A 20,740-nucleotide genomic window follows, 5' to 3' on the forward strand; every position below is an offset into this window, starting at 1 on the left:
TACGTGACACAGATTTATTTACTGTGTCAAGACCATTTTATAAAAGGAGTCAAAAGGATAGTAGTGAGTGAAGTGAGTCAGAAGCTTTAGAAGTGATAACCCAAGAGTACATAGCATTGTGTAATCTCCTCTTTATACCTAGAATTGTTTCCTTATCCATCAGATGATTTGGACAACTCAATAGCCAGTGCAATATTTTCTATGTAACATGTGATATTGGGTACTCCTGTATCTCCATAGTGATTCTTGGTAGTTACTGCTGAGTTTAATGTTGACTCTTCAGAATTTGTTTTCATAATCTGGAATGCTGAAATGATCTAATTATTTGTATTTATGCCCAGCTTAAAAAGCAGTCTAATCTCCTATAATGAAAACGGTATAAATTTGAATAGGAAAATATTGGCTGTTAGAAAACGTGGATCAGGATTTTGGAGCTAAAGGGATGGGGACCTTGGGAGAAAAGCTAGTTCCATCCCTTTATTTGATCAGTAAAAATACTGGAACCCGACATGACAGAAAGATTGCCATATGGTTAGTGGGAACAGGGCACCAGGCTGGCACTTCCTCATTTCGTCCAGTAACTCATTTTGCATTTGATCGCAGCTTCCCTGGTCTAGTCCTTCTGACACTTTTTTCTTCATTACCCCACCCGTTTGTTTGCTTAATTTTTTTATTTAAAGTTTTATTATTTGTGTTTTTTTCTTCGCTGATTTATTTTTAATAACTGATACAAAACTTAACCCTTCCACAAACCTTTAACTGAAATTCTCGCTTAAATTTTTATTTTTTTGGTACAGAGTAGGTGTCTTATTACTATTACTACTACCGTTTTTTATAGTCCCTTGTATTTTATGTATTCAGTATATATGTGTATGTGTGCATGTGTGTGCATGCTTGCTGTCTCCCTGCTAATACTATGAGGAGTTTGTGTATTGAGACTGTAACTTTTCCTTTTTGTCTTCATAGTGTCTGGTAGAAAATTTTTTTTGTTTTAAACTTTGAGACTTAATTTATTCTTAATAGGGAAAAAAAAAGCATTATAAGAAAAGATATATTGGGGAAATTTAAAATAACCCTTTTTTTAATGTTACTCTAACATTTTTTTGTCAGTTATTGATCCATATTAATTTACTAAGCTTTATCTTTTAAAAAATTTAAAAACTTAGTATAATGAATTTAAATGTTCAGGCAGATTTCAAGATTATTTTGAATAATAATTCATTACCTTATAATCTTCTTTTCTGGAAGAAGACTTGATCATATTCAGACATTTCTGCCTTATCTACTGTTCATAGAATCTTTTCTTTTTTTTAATCTTTGATTGATTCATTTATCATTGATTCATTCAGCAAATGCTTTTTGAGCTCTTAATCTTACAGTGGACTACCACCTTGAAGGAGAAGAAATGGATATAGACTGTACTTCACTCCAGTTCCAGTTATGGTGATTTAAATCGTCCATCCCAACACATAGATGGCATTCTACCTTTAGATGTTGTATGTGATTATTAGTTCAGTTTTGAAGCCTCCCATTTTCTGAGGCAATTGAAGGGCCAGTGCAGGCAGTATTTTGTGGAGTCTCTTTATTTCCTGTTTTTCTCTCAAGGACTGAAGGACAGAATTGACTGGGAATAACTGCTGTGTCGCCACAGACTTCAAAAAAAATATTTATTTATTTTTTACTGGTTTTCTGATGCTTTGAAATCTACATGTGGGACTTCTTTTCTCCTCTTTGTTTCACTTAGTGCCAGTTTGAGTCACTCTTCTTAGACTCTCTAGCTGTAGCCTAGTAACTGTTTGCCTCCTACCTTCAGACTCTTCCTTCCGTTTGCTTTAGCCATTGTTACTAACTCCTTCACACAGATGTCTTCGTGCTCTCACATTGCTTTTGATTGGTCTGCCCCATGTCTTCTTTTTTTAATTTTAATTTTTTAAAGATTTTATTTATTTATTTGAGAGTGAGAGAGAACATGAGAGGGGAGAAGGTCAGAGGGAGAAGACTCGAGGTGGAGCTGGGAGCCTGATGCAGGACTCGATTCCAGGACTCTGGGATCACAACCTGAAAAGAAGGCAGTGACTTAACCAACTGAGCCACCCAGGCATCCCTGCCCCATGTCTGCTTGTGTTGCCTTGCATCTGATTAAGCCTTAAAATACTTGGAGGCGTTTGGAATTGTGCTAAGAAATAACAGAGATGCACTAAACATGGCCTAGACTTGAGGAAGGGACACGGAGCTGGATGTTGAAATGTGTAAGACTTTTCTAGACAAAAACAAAGAAAAAGCATTCCATAAATAAGAAACTATAGTGAAAGGCTGAATATATTTCTGTTTCTAAAGTACCAATTCTTGGAACTGTTATCCCTGAATTGGAGGATAACTGTATATTTAATTTTGATAGGAACCACAGATGTCCTTTCAGAAAGAAAGCGACATGAATAATCTTTTCTAACAACTGTGCATCAGTGTTTACCAGAGTCTCGCCAACTTAGATATTATCCGCACTCTAATTTTTAATATCTCGTGCCTGAAAAATATTGTCTTCCTTTTTTTCTTTTTTAGTTTTTATTTTCCTGATTGTTAGTGAGGTGGGAAATCTTTGTCTTTCTCTCTTTCTTCTGTGAATTCCTCTTAGTATTTTTCACTCAATTCTGTTAAATTACTTGTTCTTTTCACATTCATTCTCTTTAATATATTTATGTATTTAATTTATATTTTAAAATTGTATATTTAATATATTTTTTTTAGTTTTTTGAAATAGTTATGCTGTTTTAAAACTTAATTTTTTTTGCAATCAATTCTGACTTCTCTTTGTATCATAGGTTTTCTTCAAGTTATATTTTCAAAACTACTCTTACTTTTCTAGAATGTTTATTGTTTTATTCTTTAGATTTATCACTTTACCCATCTGGAAATGTTATTTGTGTCTCTTGGTAGGTGGGACCTAAGTATATTTTATAATCTGATCATCCCTTGCCTTACAGCCATTTATTAAATATTCCATTCCTCAGTGACTTGAAAATGCTGCTTTAGCATCAAATTGGATGTGTTTCTGAACTCCATTTTTCCCCTATTGATGTATTTTTTTTCCAGATTGGTCACTTACTGATTACTTTGTCTTTATAAGTTTCTTTTATTATAATAATATGGAAATGGGCACCTAGGTGTCTCAGTTGGTTAAGCGTCTGCCTTCAGCTCAGGTCATGATGCCGGGGTTCCTGGGATCGAGCCCCGCATTGGGCTCCCTGCTTAAGCAGGGTGTGTGCTTCTCCTTCTACTCCCTCCCCCTGCTGTAATCTCTTTCTCTCTCTCTCTCTAATAATAAATTAAAAATCTTTTAAAAAATAACAATAAAGAAATAATAACATTTACCTGGGAGGGTTGTGAGGAACAAGGACATAACATCAAGCATTTACCACATGCCTTTGTCATAATAGATGCTCTTTAAATGTTTGTTGCTACTGTTGTTGCCATTTGTAATTATTCTACAACTGTCATTCTTGTCAGAATCAGTTTATTTTCATTCCTGTTGTCTCATAGGGTTAATTGGTATTTGGCAGGTAAGAGCACTTATCCTGTTATTCTTTTACCACAGTGTGGAGGCGATTATGCATTTCTCTTCCAGGTGAACTTGAGAATCAACTTAATGCCCCACATCCCTGATGTAACAAAACAAAACAAAACAAAAAAGTCTGTTGGTATCTTGATTGGGATTACACTTCAGTGTGTAGGTTAATTTGATGAGAATTAACTAAAAAGATGTAAAATTTTCAGAGATGGTGACTAATTTGCTGTGGAATGCTTCATATTTGGCAGTTTTCAGATTTGCAAAGCAGATAACACATTAGTTACTTAAAATCAGAGGAAACAAAATTATTTTCTAGGATGGCTTAGAGTTATCAGATTTCATGCTGATTATCCTTTCAAAACTCTCAGAATGAGTGTCTGTGGATGATAAATTACTGTTTCTAATAATGTGAAGTTAGGGAGGCATTAGGGAGGGGCCTGTTAGCATTTCTTGGACGCTGCACCATTTAAAACAGCGCTACTCGAAGTGTGGTTCATGGATCGGTGTCCACAAGCATGCACATGAGATGAATTCTGAAATTAAGGGTAAGCACTTCGATTTATAGTAATTGGCAGAGTAATTTATATGCTAACTTTGATAGTTTAAGAAAATGGGTTTATATTTTATTTGGCATAAATTTTATTTTTCTAATACTAATAGTTCTGAAATAGTTGGGAAATAAAACACAGGACTGGTCCTTTGTCACATATAGTTTAAGAAGTACTTACTTGAAATAATTTAAGATATAAGGAGCAGAAAACCTTGCTTGAATTGACTGAAATTTTGAGCACCCTTTTTCCCCAGGCTTCAGCATGCTCCCACATAATGGCCGCTTTTCTGTTTCTCTAATTTTGTAGTTTATTTCATTAGTTAGTTTCTGTCTCTCTGCCTGCATTGCCAGATTGCCTTTGAGAAAAGTTGCATCCATTTACCGTCCTGTCCCATTTACTCGAGTGCCTTTTCCTAGCCCTCTGAGTAACCAACATTTAGAAGTCTTATCATCAAAAAATATTGGCTAATTTATTAGTAAATCTTATCTCAATTTAATTTGCATTTTCAATTTTTAGTAAACTGCACAGTTTTCTGTCTCTTTATTAAATATATTTTTCTACCTTTGCGTCAGTGGCCTATTTTATGCCTTACTCATTTACCTCTTGGAGTCTTCATGTTTTGATGATCTGTGTATGTGTTGTTTATGTGTTACGTGTTTATGTGTTGTTTGTGTGTACATAATATGTTAATCCTTTGTCCACTAATAGAAATTTTCTCTACGTTTTGCTTACTGCCTTTAATCTTAACGGTGTTTGTTTTTTAAATCTTGTTCTGTTTAATTTGTTCTTGTGTTTAAATTTAGAAAATCTCAAAGATTTACTAAATATTCATTTTGAATGTTTTTAGGGAGTCAGTTTTAACATTATTCTTGTATTTATCCTTTAATCACTCCAAAACGTTGTTTTATGCATAGGGTTGAGAGCTACATTATTTCTTTTTTGTCTTCAGATGGCTATTTAATTAGTAGAGTTTTTTTGTTTGTTTTTGTTTTGTTTTTTTACAATCATATCCTTTCCTACTAATTTACCTTGCCACCTATATCATATAATAAGTTCAGATTTGGGATTTTTTCCTCCCTATCAATCTTCTTTAATACCAGAGTGTTCTATATACTTATCCTAGTTTATTTCTACTTGTTATTTTTCCAGATAAATTTTTGAATTGGTTTTTTATTCTGGCTTATGTTTGAGAACTAAGAGGTTGTTACAGGATTATAGTATTTTTCATTCTAAGGAATATTGATTTATGTATGTGGCAAAGTAGAATTAACCTTCATTTGAAATACAATATGTGCCTCTCCAGGACTGTATTTTTCTGTTTCCCTCAATTTATATATTAGGTAGCACATGTTTTTATCTCTTTTGACAGCAGGTTCTGTTGTCCATCCAAGAAACACTAAAACATTTTTTTATTTTATTAACTTGAAAATAAGACATATTTATAAGATTCATAAATATATGTATAAAAGTTATATTTGTCTAACATTTATTGTAATCTCCTTTCTTGATACAAAGAAGCTCATGCTCACTACAATTAGTAAAATTTTGCTCTCTGCAATTTAGTTAAAATTAACTTAGATTATTTTATTTTTAGGCTCCCCCCACCCTGTTAAGCAGTGCTATGGGTAAAAAGAAAAATGACTTTCCTATATCCTTGCTTCAGTCATTTTAACTTTGATTACATTTGTGTTTCTAGGGGGGGAAATGTTTTACATTTGTGTATTTCGTAAAGCAGTTCTTTTTTTTTTAAAAGATCTTTATTTGAGAGAGAGAGCGAGTGTGTGTGCCAGTGAGAGTCAAGGGAGGGGCAGAAGGAGAGGGAGAGAGAGAATCTCAAGTAGACTCCCTGCTGAGTGTGGAGACCCATGGGGGTCTTGATGTTACCACCCTGAGATCATGACCTGAGCTGAAACCAAGCGTTGGCCACTTAACCGATTGAGCCACCCAGGTGGCCCCAGTGCAGTTCTTGAAATGTCTGGGATTGGCACCATGAGCCATGGGGGTGGTGTGGTGACTCCGCTCTTCTCAGATTTTCCTTAAAGGTATATTAACTTTGATCAAAGTGGTATAGTTGTGTTAAATTTGGGGGGTGATTATATCCTGTATACATGTGGTAGATTAAATATATGAGTAGTTCTCATATGTGGTATTCAGTATTGTTATCTAATGTTATTAATTAAAAAATAGAGCTTAGTCACTGGAACAAAAGATTCCTATACATGTATTAATCATGACATCAATATATCATCCTTGTGGCCAGAAATTTAGAATTGTCACTATTTTTAAGACTCCTTTATCGTATTATTTAGTCTGTATTATAAGAGGCTTTCTGATGTTTTCTGTTTAAACCCCAATCTCATTCATGAATTCTCTCTGCTGTAGTACCATAAATAATCATCTAGTCTTTGCTTAAAAATTTCAATCTCTCACTCCCCCTCACCCCATCCCCCGTTTTCTTTGGATGGCTTTGTTAAAAAGTGCTCTTAAAAAATTGAAATCTGATATCCTTTGATGCCTTAAGAATTCATAGAAGCTTTATGCCTACTAATGAAATCTCTTATCTTTAATGATCCTTACTTAATACATCAGAAGACAGCTGTCACAGTCCCTCCGTCTTCCCTTCTCCAGCCCAGAAGGACTCGTCCTAATTCTCGTAAAGTGGGTGTCAGCTTCGAATAAAATGTGCTGTCACTAAATACAGCATGCCAAGTGTTCCCTGACCATCAGTGGGAAAAGAGGCCCTATGACGTGTCTCCTGACACACAAGCATTTCATAACTCCTTTCTGAGTTCCCAGAGCACACAGTTATGTGACCTGGAGCGTACATTCTCTCCACCATCTGATTTTCTTTTCATTCTTAGTAGCTTGAAAACATATTAACGTGGCACACCCATGGATTTTTCCTTGCTACTCAGAAATTGCCTGGCAAACAACATTTCTTTCAACAACACAAAAGACTACCCATCTACCTATACTGCTTTACTAACCTGTATCCCTTCTGATTAAGCTTCAGTCTTTTCTTTAGTAATCGGAATCTTTTTTCTACCCTCTATCAGGCTGTTTTGGTATGCTCATCTTTTGCTTTCTAAATGTTCTTAAGTAACATTATTTTACATAAATTTTGAAAAGACCTCATTCCATGGCTAGGTGGGATCATTGTTATATTGTACAATGTTAACAGTTATCTTGCCTTGGGCAATGGCTGCTTACTAGTTGCTTGCTGGTAGGTGTGATTGGGTGACCAGTTACCTGTGAAACTTTTTAAATCTTTTGTTTTTTTAAGATTTTATTTATTTATTTGACAGACAGAGATCACAAGTAGGCAGAGAGGCAGGAGCAGGCTCCCCGCTGAGCAGAGAGCCCCATGTAGGGCTTGATCCAAGGACCCTGCGATCATGACCTGAGCCAAAGGCAGAGGCTTTAACCCACTGAGCCACCCAGGCGCCACACCTGTGAAACTTTTTAAAGAAGTTGCCCAACTTCTCTGTGCCCCAGGGTCTTTTTTTATACCAGACACAAATTTAGGTAGAATAATTACTAAGGTAACTTGCTGCTTAAATTTATTACCGTAAAGCTCATCCACAGACATCTGATAATGTCCTCCTAATGACATGGAAGTGAATATTCTAATTAGTTTTTCAAGGAAGAGAGACTATTTTACATTTTGTGAAGAAGATATATTTTTGAATGCAACAGAGATAGTATATAAATATACTTCCAGAATTTCTCAGGTCTTTTCTTCAGGCTTCTTCCTAGAAGGATTGAAGAGAATGTGATCTTACGGCCCATACTAGAAGGCATTAGTGTTTTCTATCGAGAAATTGTATTGATATTGAATAAATATATCATAAGGCAAGCTGGTTAAAAATACTAAGTGAAAAGTACTTTTCTGAAATGGATAGAGAAAATTATGTTTGATGTTATTAATGACCAAATTTAGAAATTTCTCATATAAGATAATTATTTGAAAAAGTGAATAATTGTTTACTGTGGTTAGGTAAGTGGTGCTAAAAGTGACTTGAAACTATATTATGTTGGTTTTTTTTTTATTAAGGCTGTTGTACATGTGTTGCTTGCTTGCATGCATTTCTCTTGTGATTTACTAAAAAGGGAAACATATGCTTGAATAATATGTTCCCATGCTGAGTTACTTAATTATTTTTCACTATGGGTTCTATCTGGGAAAAAAAAAAAGTTTCACAAATTGGCAGCAGAATGAATTCATACTATCAGCTAGTACTCTTTGCTCTTCTGGGTCACCAAAAATTTCTCTACTGTGTACCTTGTCATTACGTGTGCTATCACTTTATAAACATTTACCATAGTACTTTGGGAAAATGCCCCTTAAGAAAAATTAGGGATTGTCCACCCAGTTAACATAAAGCTATAAGTCTTAGGGTACAGGGAATCTCTGTGAAGTTAGCAGCTTCACTTCTCCCCTATTTTTGGATTAACTGTGTTTTTACCTGAAAACTGGAGTTGTGTTATCCAGCACTGTAGTTTTATAGAGTATTGAAAATGTATCTCTAAATAAATAAATAGAAAATGTATCTAAGCAGAATTGGGATGTGCTATCTGTATAAAAGAAATGCCAGATTTTGAAGATGAAATATGAATAAAAATATGAATTATCTCAATAATTTTATCTTGATTACATTTTGAAACATTTATGTATAGGTTGAAGTATCTTGTTACATTTTACCTTCTTAAAAAAAATACATGGTTAGTAGAAAATTTAGAATTGCATCAATGTCTCATGTTATATTTCCTTTGGACAGCCCTAACCTAATGTGCTTGATTACTTATGGATCAGAATGATTTAAGTATTTGTAGTCTCAAAACTTAAGGAAAACTTAATTAACTTGATATGCAGGAGTCCTTCATTTAAAATATTTTGCATGCTGTCTTCAACATGCATTGTGAGTATTTCTGCTTCATAGCTGTGTTTATTTTGTTTCCTGTGCCTGCATTAACAAACACCTGCCCCCACCTCCTGGCCCACTGATTGTAATTTATATACACTTCAGGGTCTCTAGAAAATTTCAGATCATTCTGTGAAACTTTTTCTTACTCCACGTTGGTTTTTCCCCTCTGAATTTCTTTTGCTTCTATAGAAACTATCAGAAAGCCAGCATTTAATGAGATTCTATTTTTAAAAAATCTCTAATGGTATTAGTGTGCTTCTTAGAAACATTTTGGGTGGGAGGGGTAAGGCATACACTATTCTTCTGTGTCCAGAACTGATCACTGTCGGTGCACAACAAACTGCATGATAGTGGATAGTTGGCTAACGTGTCCCCTCATGAACTGTAGGTGTAGGTCATTCTTCCAGTTTCCTAGTGCCTTGACAGCTATTACTAATATTACAAAACATAGACACATGATTTAAGATTATGCGCTTTTAGTTAAGCCAGTTTTTTTTAAGTGGTGCTTTAGAGAAACAAAAGTCATGACCCCAATGAGAAACGAAGGAAATTTCAGCATTGTTTCTTTTTGTAAATCTGTAATGCCTTCCTTTGTACTTTTCATCTATAATGTCTGCCCTTTCTACTTTAAAAAAAAAAAAAAAAATGGTCTTTGAATGTTCAGGATGATGCCCGCCAACTCTTTGTGCTTGCTGGAGCTGCTGAAGAAGGTTTTATGACTGTGGAACTTGCTGGAGTTATAAAGAGATTGTGGAAAGATAGTGGTGTACAAGCCTGTTTCAACAGATCCCGAGAGTACCAGCTTAATGATTCTGCAGCATAGTAAGTAATCATAACTTCAGAACTAAACTATCATGAATAATTACTTACAAGTCAAATATACCTCCCAGTCAGTGTTACTGCAGAATTGGCTGACACATTCTTGTAAAACTCAGGATATTCAGGATGATGGTATTTGAAGACTTTTATGTTTTTTGTGTTTGTAGATAGCATTGCTGCTATTTCCTTTGTGTCCAGAAGTGTCTCAAGAGACTCATGCTTATGTAACTCTTATTGAAACATGCAGAATGGACTATTTGCAGAGTGTTTCCAAGAAATTGGAACTTTGCAAAGTTCACTGTGAATTTGGGTGTTATCTCTAGTTTGCCTGGGACTAGCCCAAGGGGAGGGTATGTGGTGTGGTTCTTTTCATTATGTTAATGGTGCCTGAGAAGAGTTGTTTGTCCAGTGACAGGCACCTTGCGTGAGATGTACCCCTTTTGAAGGTGTGTGTGGTGACCCCAAGATGTTTTCTCGTGGAGTAAAGTACTCTAAGCTTGAAAGTTGTCAGTTTTATGTGCCCTGTTGCATCAGACCTTGTTTCCAGATAGCTAAGTATAGTATTTTGTAAGAAAAATCTGCCCCGATTTTCTAGGTGGTGGCTACAGAAAGCTCATAAAGCAAGTTGTGATAAAACCTGGTCAGGGAGCTTTCTGCTTGGTGATCTAGCTACAGTTAAAAAAAAAAAAATCATGTATTTGTTCCCATAATGTGGCATACATACTCAAAAATGTCGGCTAGGAGTAGCATTAATTAGTTTTAAAACTTGTGCTGTGCACTCATTTTACTTTGCATGTTACTCCTTTCCTTGACCGAGCCATTGGCATTCAGGAACGTTGAGGGTAAGATAGAAGATGGTGGTTATTAATGCGGTCTGGTAAATGCACGCACTTGAGCACAGTGAACAACAGATAGATGGGGGCGGTTCTTGCTGGTGACCATGCAGCTGCAGGTCACTGTGTACACAGCAGAGTGCTCAGTACGTGTTCCGTGAGTGATTCCGTGCGAAAGAGTAAGTAATACGCCTTAGTGTGTAACTCATACACTTTTTATTTTGCTCTGTTTCCTAATCTGTATGTTTAGTGCTTTACAACGTGTAAACCACATACATTATTTCGTAGGTATTTTATTTTATTTTTTTAAAAGATTTTATTTATTTATTTGTCAGAGAGAGTGAGCACAGGCAGACAGAGTGGCAGGCAGAGGCAGAGGGAGAAGCAGGCTCCCCGCCGAGCAAGGAGCCCGATGTGGGACTCGATCCCAGTGCCCTGGGATCATGACCCGAGCCAAAGGCAGCCGCCTAACCAACCGAGCCACCCAGGCATCCCTCGTAGGTATTTTATACATGTGGATGTAACATGTTACCCAGCATGTAGCTCCCCTCTCCAACTGGTATCATCGTTTCCTAGGCTGTATATCCCATGACTCACAGACTATGTCTTTGCCTCCCTGTTTTATATACTTACAATACAAAATATTTCTTTTAGAGCACTCACATTTTTGTACATTTTGAGGTAACGTGATTTGTATTTGTATTGAAAGGATTGTTTTCTATCTCTGACACTACACTGTAAATTCAGTCAGGTCTGTTCTCACCCTCTGTTCTTTCTCTTTTGCCTGGCACATAGTTGTCATTCGCTGTGCCCTTGTATAATGATGAATGAATGAATACACTTTACAGAGGCTAGAAGAAAAATTAGAAGAAAATTATTTACAGCAAGAACACAGCTCTTAGACCACATTATTTGCTTTCGCACCACCAGCACCTGCAGAAAGATCTAAATGGGAATCACTGTTAGTTGAGAAGATTGCTCAAGCTGAATCCAGCAAGGGGAGCTTTTTCAGTGAATAAGGGGTGCTTCTCAGGAAGAATCAACTGACGTCAGTTTCCCCATGTGGTGGGACTTCCTGGACCACTGCAGGCTAATGACCTTGCTTCCTGTGCTCACATGTGTGGGTATACACTGAGATAAATAAGTCATTTGGGCTCCTCAATATTTCATCAGTAGTAGTTCTGACCTTAAGACAGCAATAATGGAGCCATCTTTCAAGAATGAAGGAAGCCATGGAAATATTTTTTTTCCATAGTGGTCACAGTGCATTTTGATTTCTGAGTTTTTTGACTAGAGATGGGGGGATGCTGCCAAGTTGCAATTTAGGACTATCTAGCCACCTATTTGCTTTAAATTTATGATCAAATTTAAAACAATTGGAGTTTTTCACAATGACTGTTTTTCTTATATATCTTGTTGAAATATAACGTGCATTGTTTTTAGAGACTATTAGAACTCTGTAGCAGTTTTAAGCAGAGAAATGCATCTGAGTAATCAAAGCACATTTTAAAGAAGAGTAACACACTGCTTCAGAGGGACAATTAGTAAAATCTTGCCATGACCTGTTTAGTTGTTTATTAGATTTTCTGATAATGTATAACATTATATATGTGTAATTAAAAACATCCCCTAAAGTACTGGGGGAGTATCACCAGTGCAATAATAAGATAATATTATTTCTCAGTTCAATAAATACAATATGGATAGCTCAAGCTATCTTCTACGAATCCTAGTATCAGTATCACATACTTAGACAACTATCTAAAACACTTTTGATTCCTAATTCAGTGTTTGGATAGCTCTTCAGCTCCATCCCTATGAATCAAATATTTATTGAGCTCCTTTTGTTTGCAGGACCTGTTTTAAATGGCTAAGGAAGAGTTTCAGAGGATAATAGCAATTAAAGTTGTAGTCGTTGGTGCCTCACTGTAATAGACATAGATGTATTTCTAACTTGTCTTTGGCTACTCCACTCTAGTATCAGAAGACACTGTAGGGATGCCCCCCACGCTCAGCTGACCTTAGGATCAATTCCAGGCTTCTCATTTGAGTTTATGCACAACCTCCTAAGGGCCTTACTTTCTGCAAAACAAGGTGACTATTCCTGCCTCCGTACTGTTTGACTACTTCCCCTGATGTGGGATGGCATTGTTTTTCCCGCCCCATCATTCAGATTTCTTTTTACAACCCTCACTGTCTATGAGTGCTTCTTTAACCACTCAGGTTCCTATTAATCTCTCCATACCTGGACTTTGATAATAACATTATTTACCATATAAAATGACACCACGACATTTTAGTAGCCCAGCATATTTGGCACTGTTGGCGGAGAGTATTGAATGGGTGGGTAACTAAGATCAGTGAGAAGTAAAATGTGAATATTGATTCAGGGAGCCAGGAAGATGCAGAGTAAAAGAGCATGTGCAGTGTTTTCCTGTGTGTAACTTAAAGCTGGTTAAAAAGGAACAGTATTGAATGTAGCCTTTGGCTAGAGGTTTACTCACTACTTTCTCAAAAACTTAAAACTTTCTAAATCCTCAGCAAGACAGATGTCTGGAAAGTAAACACAATGCTACCTTAAAAATGTGTGATAAAGAATTTTAAAGAAACAAACTCCTAGTGTACAGTTGGTTGTATCTGGTTTTTGTTTTTTTTTTTTAAAGATTTTATTTATTTATTTATTTGACAGATAGAGATCACAAGTAGGCAGAGAGACAGGCAGAGAGAGAGGAGGAAGCAGGCTCCCTGCTGAGCAGAGGGCCCGATATGGGGCTTGATCCCAGGACCCTGGGATCATGACTCGAGCCCGAAGGCAGAGGCTTTAACCCACTGAGCCACCCAGGCGCCCCTGTATCTGGTTTTTAAGAAGTTATTATTCTGTTTCCAACAAGGACAATTACTAATTCATGTCCTGGGGAAGCAAAGTACACAATACCTAGAAAATGTTAAAAGAGCTTTATGGCGAGAAGTATAAAAATTTTCATTTCAATGGGAATTGCATAACATATAAACTTAAATTGGTTGTATTATATCATTACACAGAAACGTAAAAATGTCCAATAATTTGGAATCCTGCATGAATCAAAATGTTTTACTCCTTGGTGTAGATGATCTTCAATGGCTGTATTAACTATTAGCATATTGTTTTGTTTATTTCCTCAGCTATTTGAATGACTTGGACAGAATAGCACAACCAAATTATATCCCAACTCAACAGGATGTTCTCAGAACCAGAGTGAAAACGACAGGAATTGTTGAAACCCATTTTACTTTCAAAGATCTTCATTTTAAGTGAGTACCTTCAAAGCATATGACTTAACAAGTGTAGGTGTAAAACACTTTGTTTAGTAAAGAAATGTGGTAGAATTAATAAAAGTTTTTAAAAATGGAGCTAGAAATTACAAAACACTCTTCTTAGGTGATTGGACAAAATATTTTGAGTGAAAGGGGACAAGAAACATTCTTAGGAGGGATATTTATATATTTAAGAAAAAATGGCCATGCAAATCTCTTGTCTATATTTTTCAAAGTGATTTAAATAAGAAGAGTTTTGGGCTTTTATTTCTGAATGGAAAATAATTGTTCTGATATTGTATATTTGGAGAAAGTATTGCTATATATTCTTAGGTTAAAAAAAATTTTATTGATTATCTGCTTATTTATGAAAATACTAAAAATCAAGAGTACCTTCTTAAAATTTTTCATGAAAATTTTTATTCATGCAAATATGTTTGCACTTTTTCATGATGAAAAATGTCATTTAATTTATTAAATATAATAAATATTAAATTACTGAGGTTTGAGCAGAGAAGCACTGAATTGTATCCTTTAGAAACACAAGGAATCTTGGAGCTCATTTTGTCCAATACACTCATTTTATAATGAACTAGACTCAGGGAAGTTCAGTGAAACACTAATTTACAGACCTATGTTCCTCTTTTTTTAAAGTATGAAAAAATCTGTTGGAATTTGCTTCAGTTTAATGCTTTGAAACAGTTATAGTAAAGCAGAACTTCTGAAAGCATTAAAAGATTTCTAGTCAAAGATTAAAAATATTCATAAAGAAGCTCACTGTTATAAGTTGTGGAAGTACAGTTACATATATGCAACGGTACTTATGATTCCTTCCATGAGTATTTACTTCTTTAGAGAGAGCAAGCACACGCACGTGAGCATGGGTGCGAATGATGGGGTGGGAGAGGGAGAGAGAGAAAGTATTAGTAGGGCTTGATCTCACAACCCTGAAATAATAACCTGATCTGATATCAAGACTGAGCCACCCAGGCACCCCCTTTCCATAAGTATCTTAGGTACATTTGTTACTATCATTTGTCACTAATTTATCCCACATTCAGTGGTTCATGTAATTGAATTTTTCAGAAAACTGAAATTGAATTTTAATTTTCCATGGCAGCTTCCCTCCAAAAAAACCCCAAACATTGTGCTGCTTTTTAAAAAACAGAATTATAGATTGTAACTAGTTTATCTGACCATGTAATTTTGTACTTTAATACATGGTCAAGTTTTTCATCTGCTTTAAATTCTTCCGTTTTCACCAGTTTTTAAGCTGTCAGTGGACATTTTTTGGCTGCTAGCAATAGCGCTTACCAAAATCATTTACTGTCTTTTAATCTGTTTACTGTTTCTAGGATATTAAATGACCAAAGCCGGGAATAATAAAACATTAATATTTAAATAGTCTGGTATTTAGATGGCATAGGTCTGGGAACTATTGTCATATTTATCTTAAAGTTACAAAATAATTTTAAGGAAACTCAATGTCAAAATGAGGCTTCAGAGTTTTCTTGGGTTTTTTTTTTTTTTTACTTTGATATGTACATATATTTTTCTTTTTTGCTTTATTTTAAATGCCTTGTTTTAAAAAAGCAAATGTTGATTGTTATGTTCAAGTAATGACTGTGCTCTAACAAATGTACTCTGAGGAGAAAATGCATGGAGTTGGGGGTTAACAAGTGCAAATTCTTGAGTCAGGTTACCCTAGTAGGTAAAGTGGCCATTTGGTTAAGGTTCTTAGCACAGAGCATTGCCGTCTTGCCCACTGTCAGAGGTGTAAACACAAATGAGGTTATTGCCTCAATGGGAAATGAAGAGCTCTATCGGTGGGGAAATGTGCAGTCAGTCATTCAGCACTTTAGGCAGTGTACAAAATTCACTTTCAGTCTTGGTTCGATTCACCTTAAACATTCACCGGCCAGACCATACTCTTCACTTCCAGCCTTGGTTTCTCAGAGTTGTCATTTCGTCATTACAGAAGGGCTGGGATGCAGTAAAGTCGGCTCTCAGCGTGCCGCTCCCCAGAAGTCCATACATCTCTAGTCTCCTTGGGTCAGGTTGAATTTCACAGGACATGTTTAGGTACTGTTTTCACTTGCTGCCTTGAACATAGGTTTGTCAGGAACTTGAGATAAACTTTATCTTATTTTGGATTTGAATTCTGTTAAATTACTATCATTGCTAACATATGGTTCTAACTTTGCTTTTTATATGTTAAATGAACCTCAGAAGAATGAGGGCAGAAATATACTTAGAATAAGTCTACTGGGAACTCTTGAGTGTGTTTTAGTATTGTAACTCATTGTTTCATTTTAACAGCTGATGTAACATTTCAGTTTCACTTAGTTTTGGTATGATTGGAATTAAATTCAAAATGAGGTAATCAAGCATTTTAATTTAAGAATCTGTATTATCACTTTTGTGACTGGCGTTTGTAGAAAGTGTCTACATGGATTATTTTGCTTTAAGGAATGAACAGTTTTACTCTAATAATTTTGCCAAATACAAAATTAGAGTATCCCTTCTATTATAAAATTATAAGACAAATGTGTCTTCCTTTTCTGTAGTACTGTAAATGTGAAGTGGGTTTTGGAGCATGTTTTAAGGCCGATGGGCCTTGGTCAGCTAGCTTTGTACCAGTCAGTCTGGGTCCCAGAATTGATAGGTCACAGTCTGAAGAAAGTCAGAACATTTCAGAATCTTCAGTATCCCCCTGCACCTTTTCCCTCTCCCCCTAAAAAAAGAAACCTAAGAAAACTCAAATTCATTCCGCTATTTGATGCTAGAAAAAAGTCTGATCTCTTCATGTGAAGGAGAATGTATTATAATTTTCTTCTATTTTTGGCTAATTAAAAAAATAGTTCAGAATTTAAAGATAATTCTAATGTATGTGTAAAAAAATAATGCCTTAGGCACAATCATTTGTAACATCAGATTTTAGTCATTTTTGCTCCTTGGCTAAGGAATTAGACCAGTGATTCAAAAGTATGGTTCCCAGATCAGCAGCATCAACTTTATCTATCAGGTGCTTCTGTTTTATACTAGCGTTTGAGAAGTACTGGTTTAGATGAAAGGTTCTTTGTTTCTAAATTAGAGATTTTTGTGTAGTTAAATTACTTGATTTCATAAAGTTAAAGCTCTCTTATCTGTAACATTTCCACAGCTTGGTTGGAAGACCTAGGTCTTGAATTTTGTAAAGGTTGTCTGTTATTACTTGAAGGTATTTTAAAATATTCTGTAGAGTTCATTCATTCATTCAACAAATATTGATGAAATATGACAAAGTCTTTGTCTCTACCATTGTTGGGGAGCAGGGGGCGGGGGGAGATGAAATAAATATAATTATCAGAAGGTAATTGCTATAGTGAAAAATACAGCAGTCCTAGGAAATGAATATATCCCCCTCCACCTTGCTTTAACAAGTTTCCACAAGGTAGATGGCATAAAACAACAAATTTATTTTTTCATAGTTCTGGAGCCTAGAACTTTGAAAACAACATGTCAGCAGGACTGTCCTCCTTCTGAAGGCTCTAGGGAAGAATCCTCTCTTGCTTCTTGCTGCTTCTGGTAGTGGTTTTAAATCCTTGGTGTTCTTGTGTCACGTGGCCGTCTCTGGTTCCTCTTGGCTTAATGGCTCCTTCCTCAGTTTCTCCTTCGTTCCTCTTATATTTTACTATAGCAACAAGGAGAGAAGCAAAACCATACCCTTGCACACTTCGCTTGGAAATTTCCTCAACTAATATTCCAGTTCATCCCCTGACACGCAGCACTAGAGCACAGTATAGTGAAGATTTTGTGACTTTGCAACAGTGATTACCTTTTCTCCAGTGTGTTCCTTTTGAGAACTCATTAAAAACAGATATTTAATATTTAATATTCAGGTATCTCCCAACATCATGTTCATGATGATATATATATCCCCTAAGATAAGAATATCTCCAAAATTATTACTTTCTATGTCAGTGTTTCTAACCGACCATCTTTTCAGAGCAATCTGGGCTTTTTCTGTTGAGTAGGTCAAGATTCTTCTAGCCTCTACCTCTTACTAAATTCCACAGTCACTTCACCTTTTTAGGTTTTTGTGACAGCAGCACCCCACGGTGGATGCTAAAATTTGTATCCATCAGGCTTGTCCCTTCCAAGGAATTGACTTCTAGGACCATGGGGGCTGGCAGGTGCAGGCTTGGACGGGAACTGATGCTTCAGTTTTGAGGTAGAATTTCTTTTCCTTCTGTGAGACCTGTTTTTGTTCTTAAGACCTTCCAGCTGTTTGGATGAAGTCTGCCCACACCAGCTGGGATATCTCTTCTTTACTGAAAGACAACCAATTAGAGATGTTAACTACGCCGATAAAATACCCTCACAGCAGCACCTACGTTTGTGTTTGACTAGCTTCATGGCCAAATTGATACATAAAACTCACCACCATAGAAGGAAATTGTGGGGTGGGATAGGATGGGTTTGGTTGTTATTTTATATTGAGTGATCAGAATATATGTGCCATTTGATCAGAGGAGTTATTGAATAGTCTTTTCGGTAAGCTTATTTTCAACTCGTGTTCTTGGCAGCTTAACAAATGGGTAATCATTTTAAGTTCTTTTATTTTGTTCTTATTTGATCTTTATTACCAGCTCTCTTTTTTGTGTCCTACTCATACTAATTCATTGTGTGGTAGAATCATTTTGTGATATAGCATACTTAATGAACAATTCACTAGCTAACCCAATGGAATGAAGGACACTTAACAATATTAGTTGATGTACTCAGATTTGGTTTATAGGCCAGTACTACTCTGCAGGGAAATTCTTTTTGCCTGAGAATTAAATAGGGACTGTTTTAATTAGTGCACCATCAAGATAAATGGACCCTTTTAGAATGTACCAGTTTGCATCGTGTTTCCATTATGTAAGTGGTTATTTCTAGGTTGCATAACAATATGTGAATTTCAACTTTTGCTTAACTTAATATACTCTTATAAGGAAAAGATGAAAAGATCATTGTCTTTAAACGGTTTGTGTTACTACCCTGCACTAAGCTATAATGGTCTACTATGGTATATTGTATAACTTTTTTTTTTAACTCTCAGTTTTAAGACTGTTCAGTAGTCTTAACCCATTGATCTATTTCATCTCTTATTTTTGTTTCTGTACCATGGTTTTACTTGTTAATTTAGGCAGTCTTTTTTCCCCTGTAAATACCACCTGCTTGCTCAGCTTTTTCTTACTGAACAAGGTTTCTCCTCCATGTCAGAGTCCTGCTTGTTGCCTCTGAGAGAAAGGAAGCATTTTGTAGTGGGAAGAGGGGACCGTGTCCTCTGGCTATAATGTTCTGTGACTTTGTCAGATTGAATATACCCTATGACCTCCGCATTGCCGGCTGCTGCCTGTGACTCCTCAGTGTTTACTCATCGTGCAGCCGCTCCTTTGTTTCTGCTTTAATGTTCCGATCTAAGTGTTCTCATATGTTAATGAATGTGTTGTTTTTTGAGGGTATTTGGGGCTTTGTTTTCAATCAACAGTTTTTAAAAACCAGACTTTTTTCCCTTTTTGAAAACCAGTTTGTGACATCATTTTCCTCCCGTAATGTTCTCCTTTCTTTCCATCCCACATCCCCCTGCAATTTGGAGCTTTTTTTGATGATGTTATAGAACCCCCCAGAGCTTTTGGACATTTAATGTGATGTCCAATGCATTGCTTCTCTTCCAGAATGTTTGATGTGGGAGGACAGAGATCTGAGCGGAAGAAATGGATCCATTGCTTTGAAGGAGTGACCGCCATCATCTTCTGTGTGGCGCTGAGTGACTATGACCTGGTTCTAGCTGAAGATGAAGAAATGGCAAGTAGAGCTACTGTTGAAGATTAAGTGTGAAATATGAAGGGCTGGAGATGTTGCCAAGAATTTTTTCGGAGAAAAATTCTTGAGTAATTCTTACTAGTGCATGAATTATTTGAAAGTTCAGGCTTTTTTTTTTTTTTTTCTCTCTCTCTCTAGCTCTTCTGTTTTTGTAGTAAAAGGGAAGTACGCTCACTCAAGAAGCACAGATAGACCCCCCCAAAGAAGGAAAGACTGATAGTTAATCTCACTTCAACCCTATATGCTTAACGATGCATTTCCTGTATCTGGTTCTCTACATAGTGTCTGAAAGTAAAGTTAGTTCCCATAATAGTCCAAGGCTCATTTTTCTTAAATGTTACTTCTGTCAGCTCTGTTATCTTTGATCCAAGTTATACTTTGCTCTTGACGTGTAATTTTCAGATGTGTTCCAACATACCGTTAATCTAGAGGAAATATTTTTAAATAGAAATTTAAAATTCTGTCATTTTAAGTTAATGTTAGTACATACTGGGGGGTGGGGGAAAGAGCTCAAAATGTCACTTCTTTGTTTTTAAAATCAGGCACATACAATTACAGGGGAGTAGGTACACGATCCCATCATACGTCCATTTATCTCAATTTGGCACTATAAAACGTATCCATGCCCTTTTAGAAACCACAGACACTAGAAGGGCAGGAAACAGGATTGGAGGTTTCCTTCCCTAATACACCATTATTTTTAGAGTATTGGGCTAATTGTGTCTCAGCTTGCTCAGTTTAATTTATTAATCTTTACAAAACCTCTCCTTGTCTTTCAATGGAAAATTTGATTCCCCCTGTAGCAGTGAGGTCTCTCCTCAGATGTTAGCACTCGGCAGCTGTACATTGCAGGGTCCTGAAGCTGGGGGTCCCCAGGCCCAGTGACCCATGGTGGACACT

At 36.1% G+C, this 20,740-nt stretch overlaps 1 protein-coding gene across 2 annotated transcripts in view; it reads left to right on the plus strand.

Moving 5' to 3' along the window:
* The window catches only part of GNAI1 (G protein subunit alpha i1), an 84,901-nt gene that overhangs the window by 55,596 nt on the left and 8,565 nt on the right, over positions 1-20,740 (plus strand). For both annotated transcript variants that reach the window (XM_080818695.1, XM_080818696.1), the window contains 3 exons: positions 9,706-9,863; positions 13,856-13,984; positions 19,693-19,822. In XM_080818695.1, the coding sequence (XP_080674821.1) occupies positions 9,706-9,863; positions 13,856-13,984; positions 19,693-19,822 (417 nt within the window). The remainder of the gene's footprint in view (positions 1-9,705; positions 9,864-13,855; positions 13,985-19,692; positions 19,823-20,740) is intronic.

Source organism: Martes martes (assembly GCF_963455335.1).
Source record: "Martes martes genome assembly, chromosome: 11".
NCBI classification, from domain to species: domain Eukaryota; kingdom Metazoa; phylum Chordata; class Mammalia; order Carnivora; family Mustelidae; genus Martes; species Martes martes.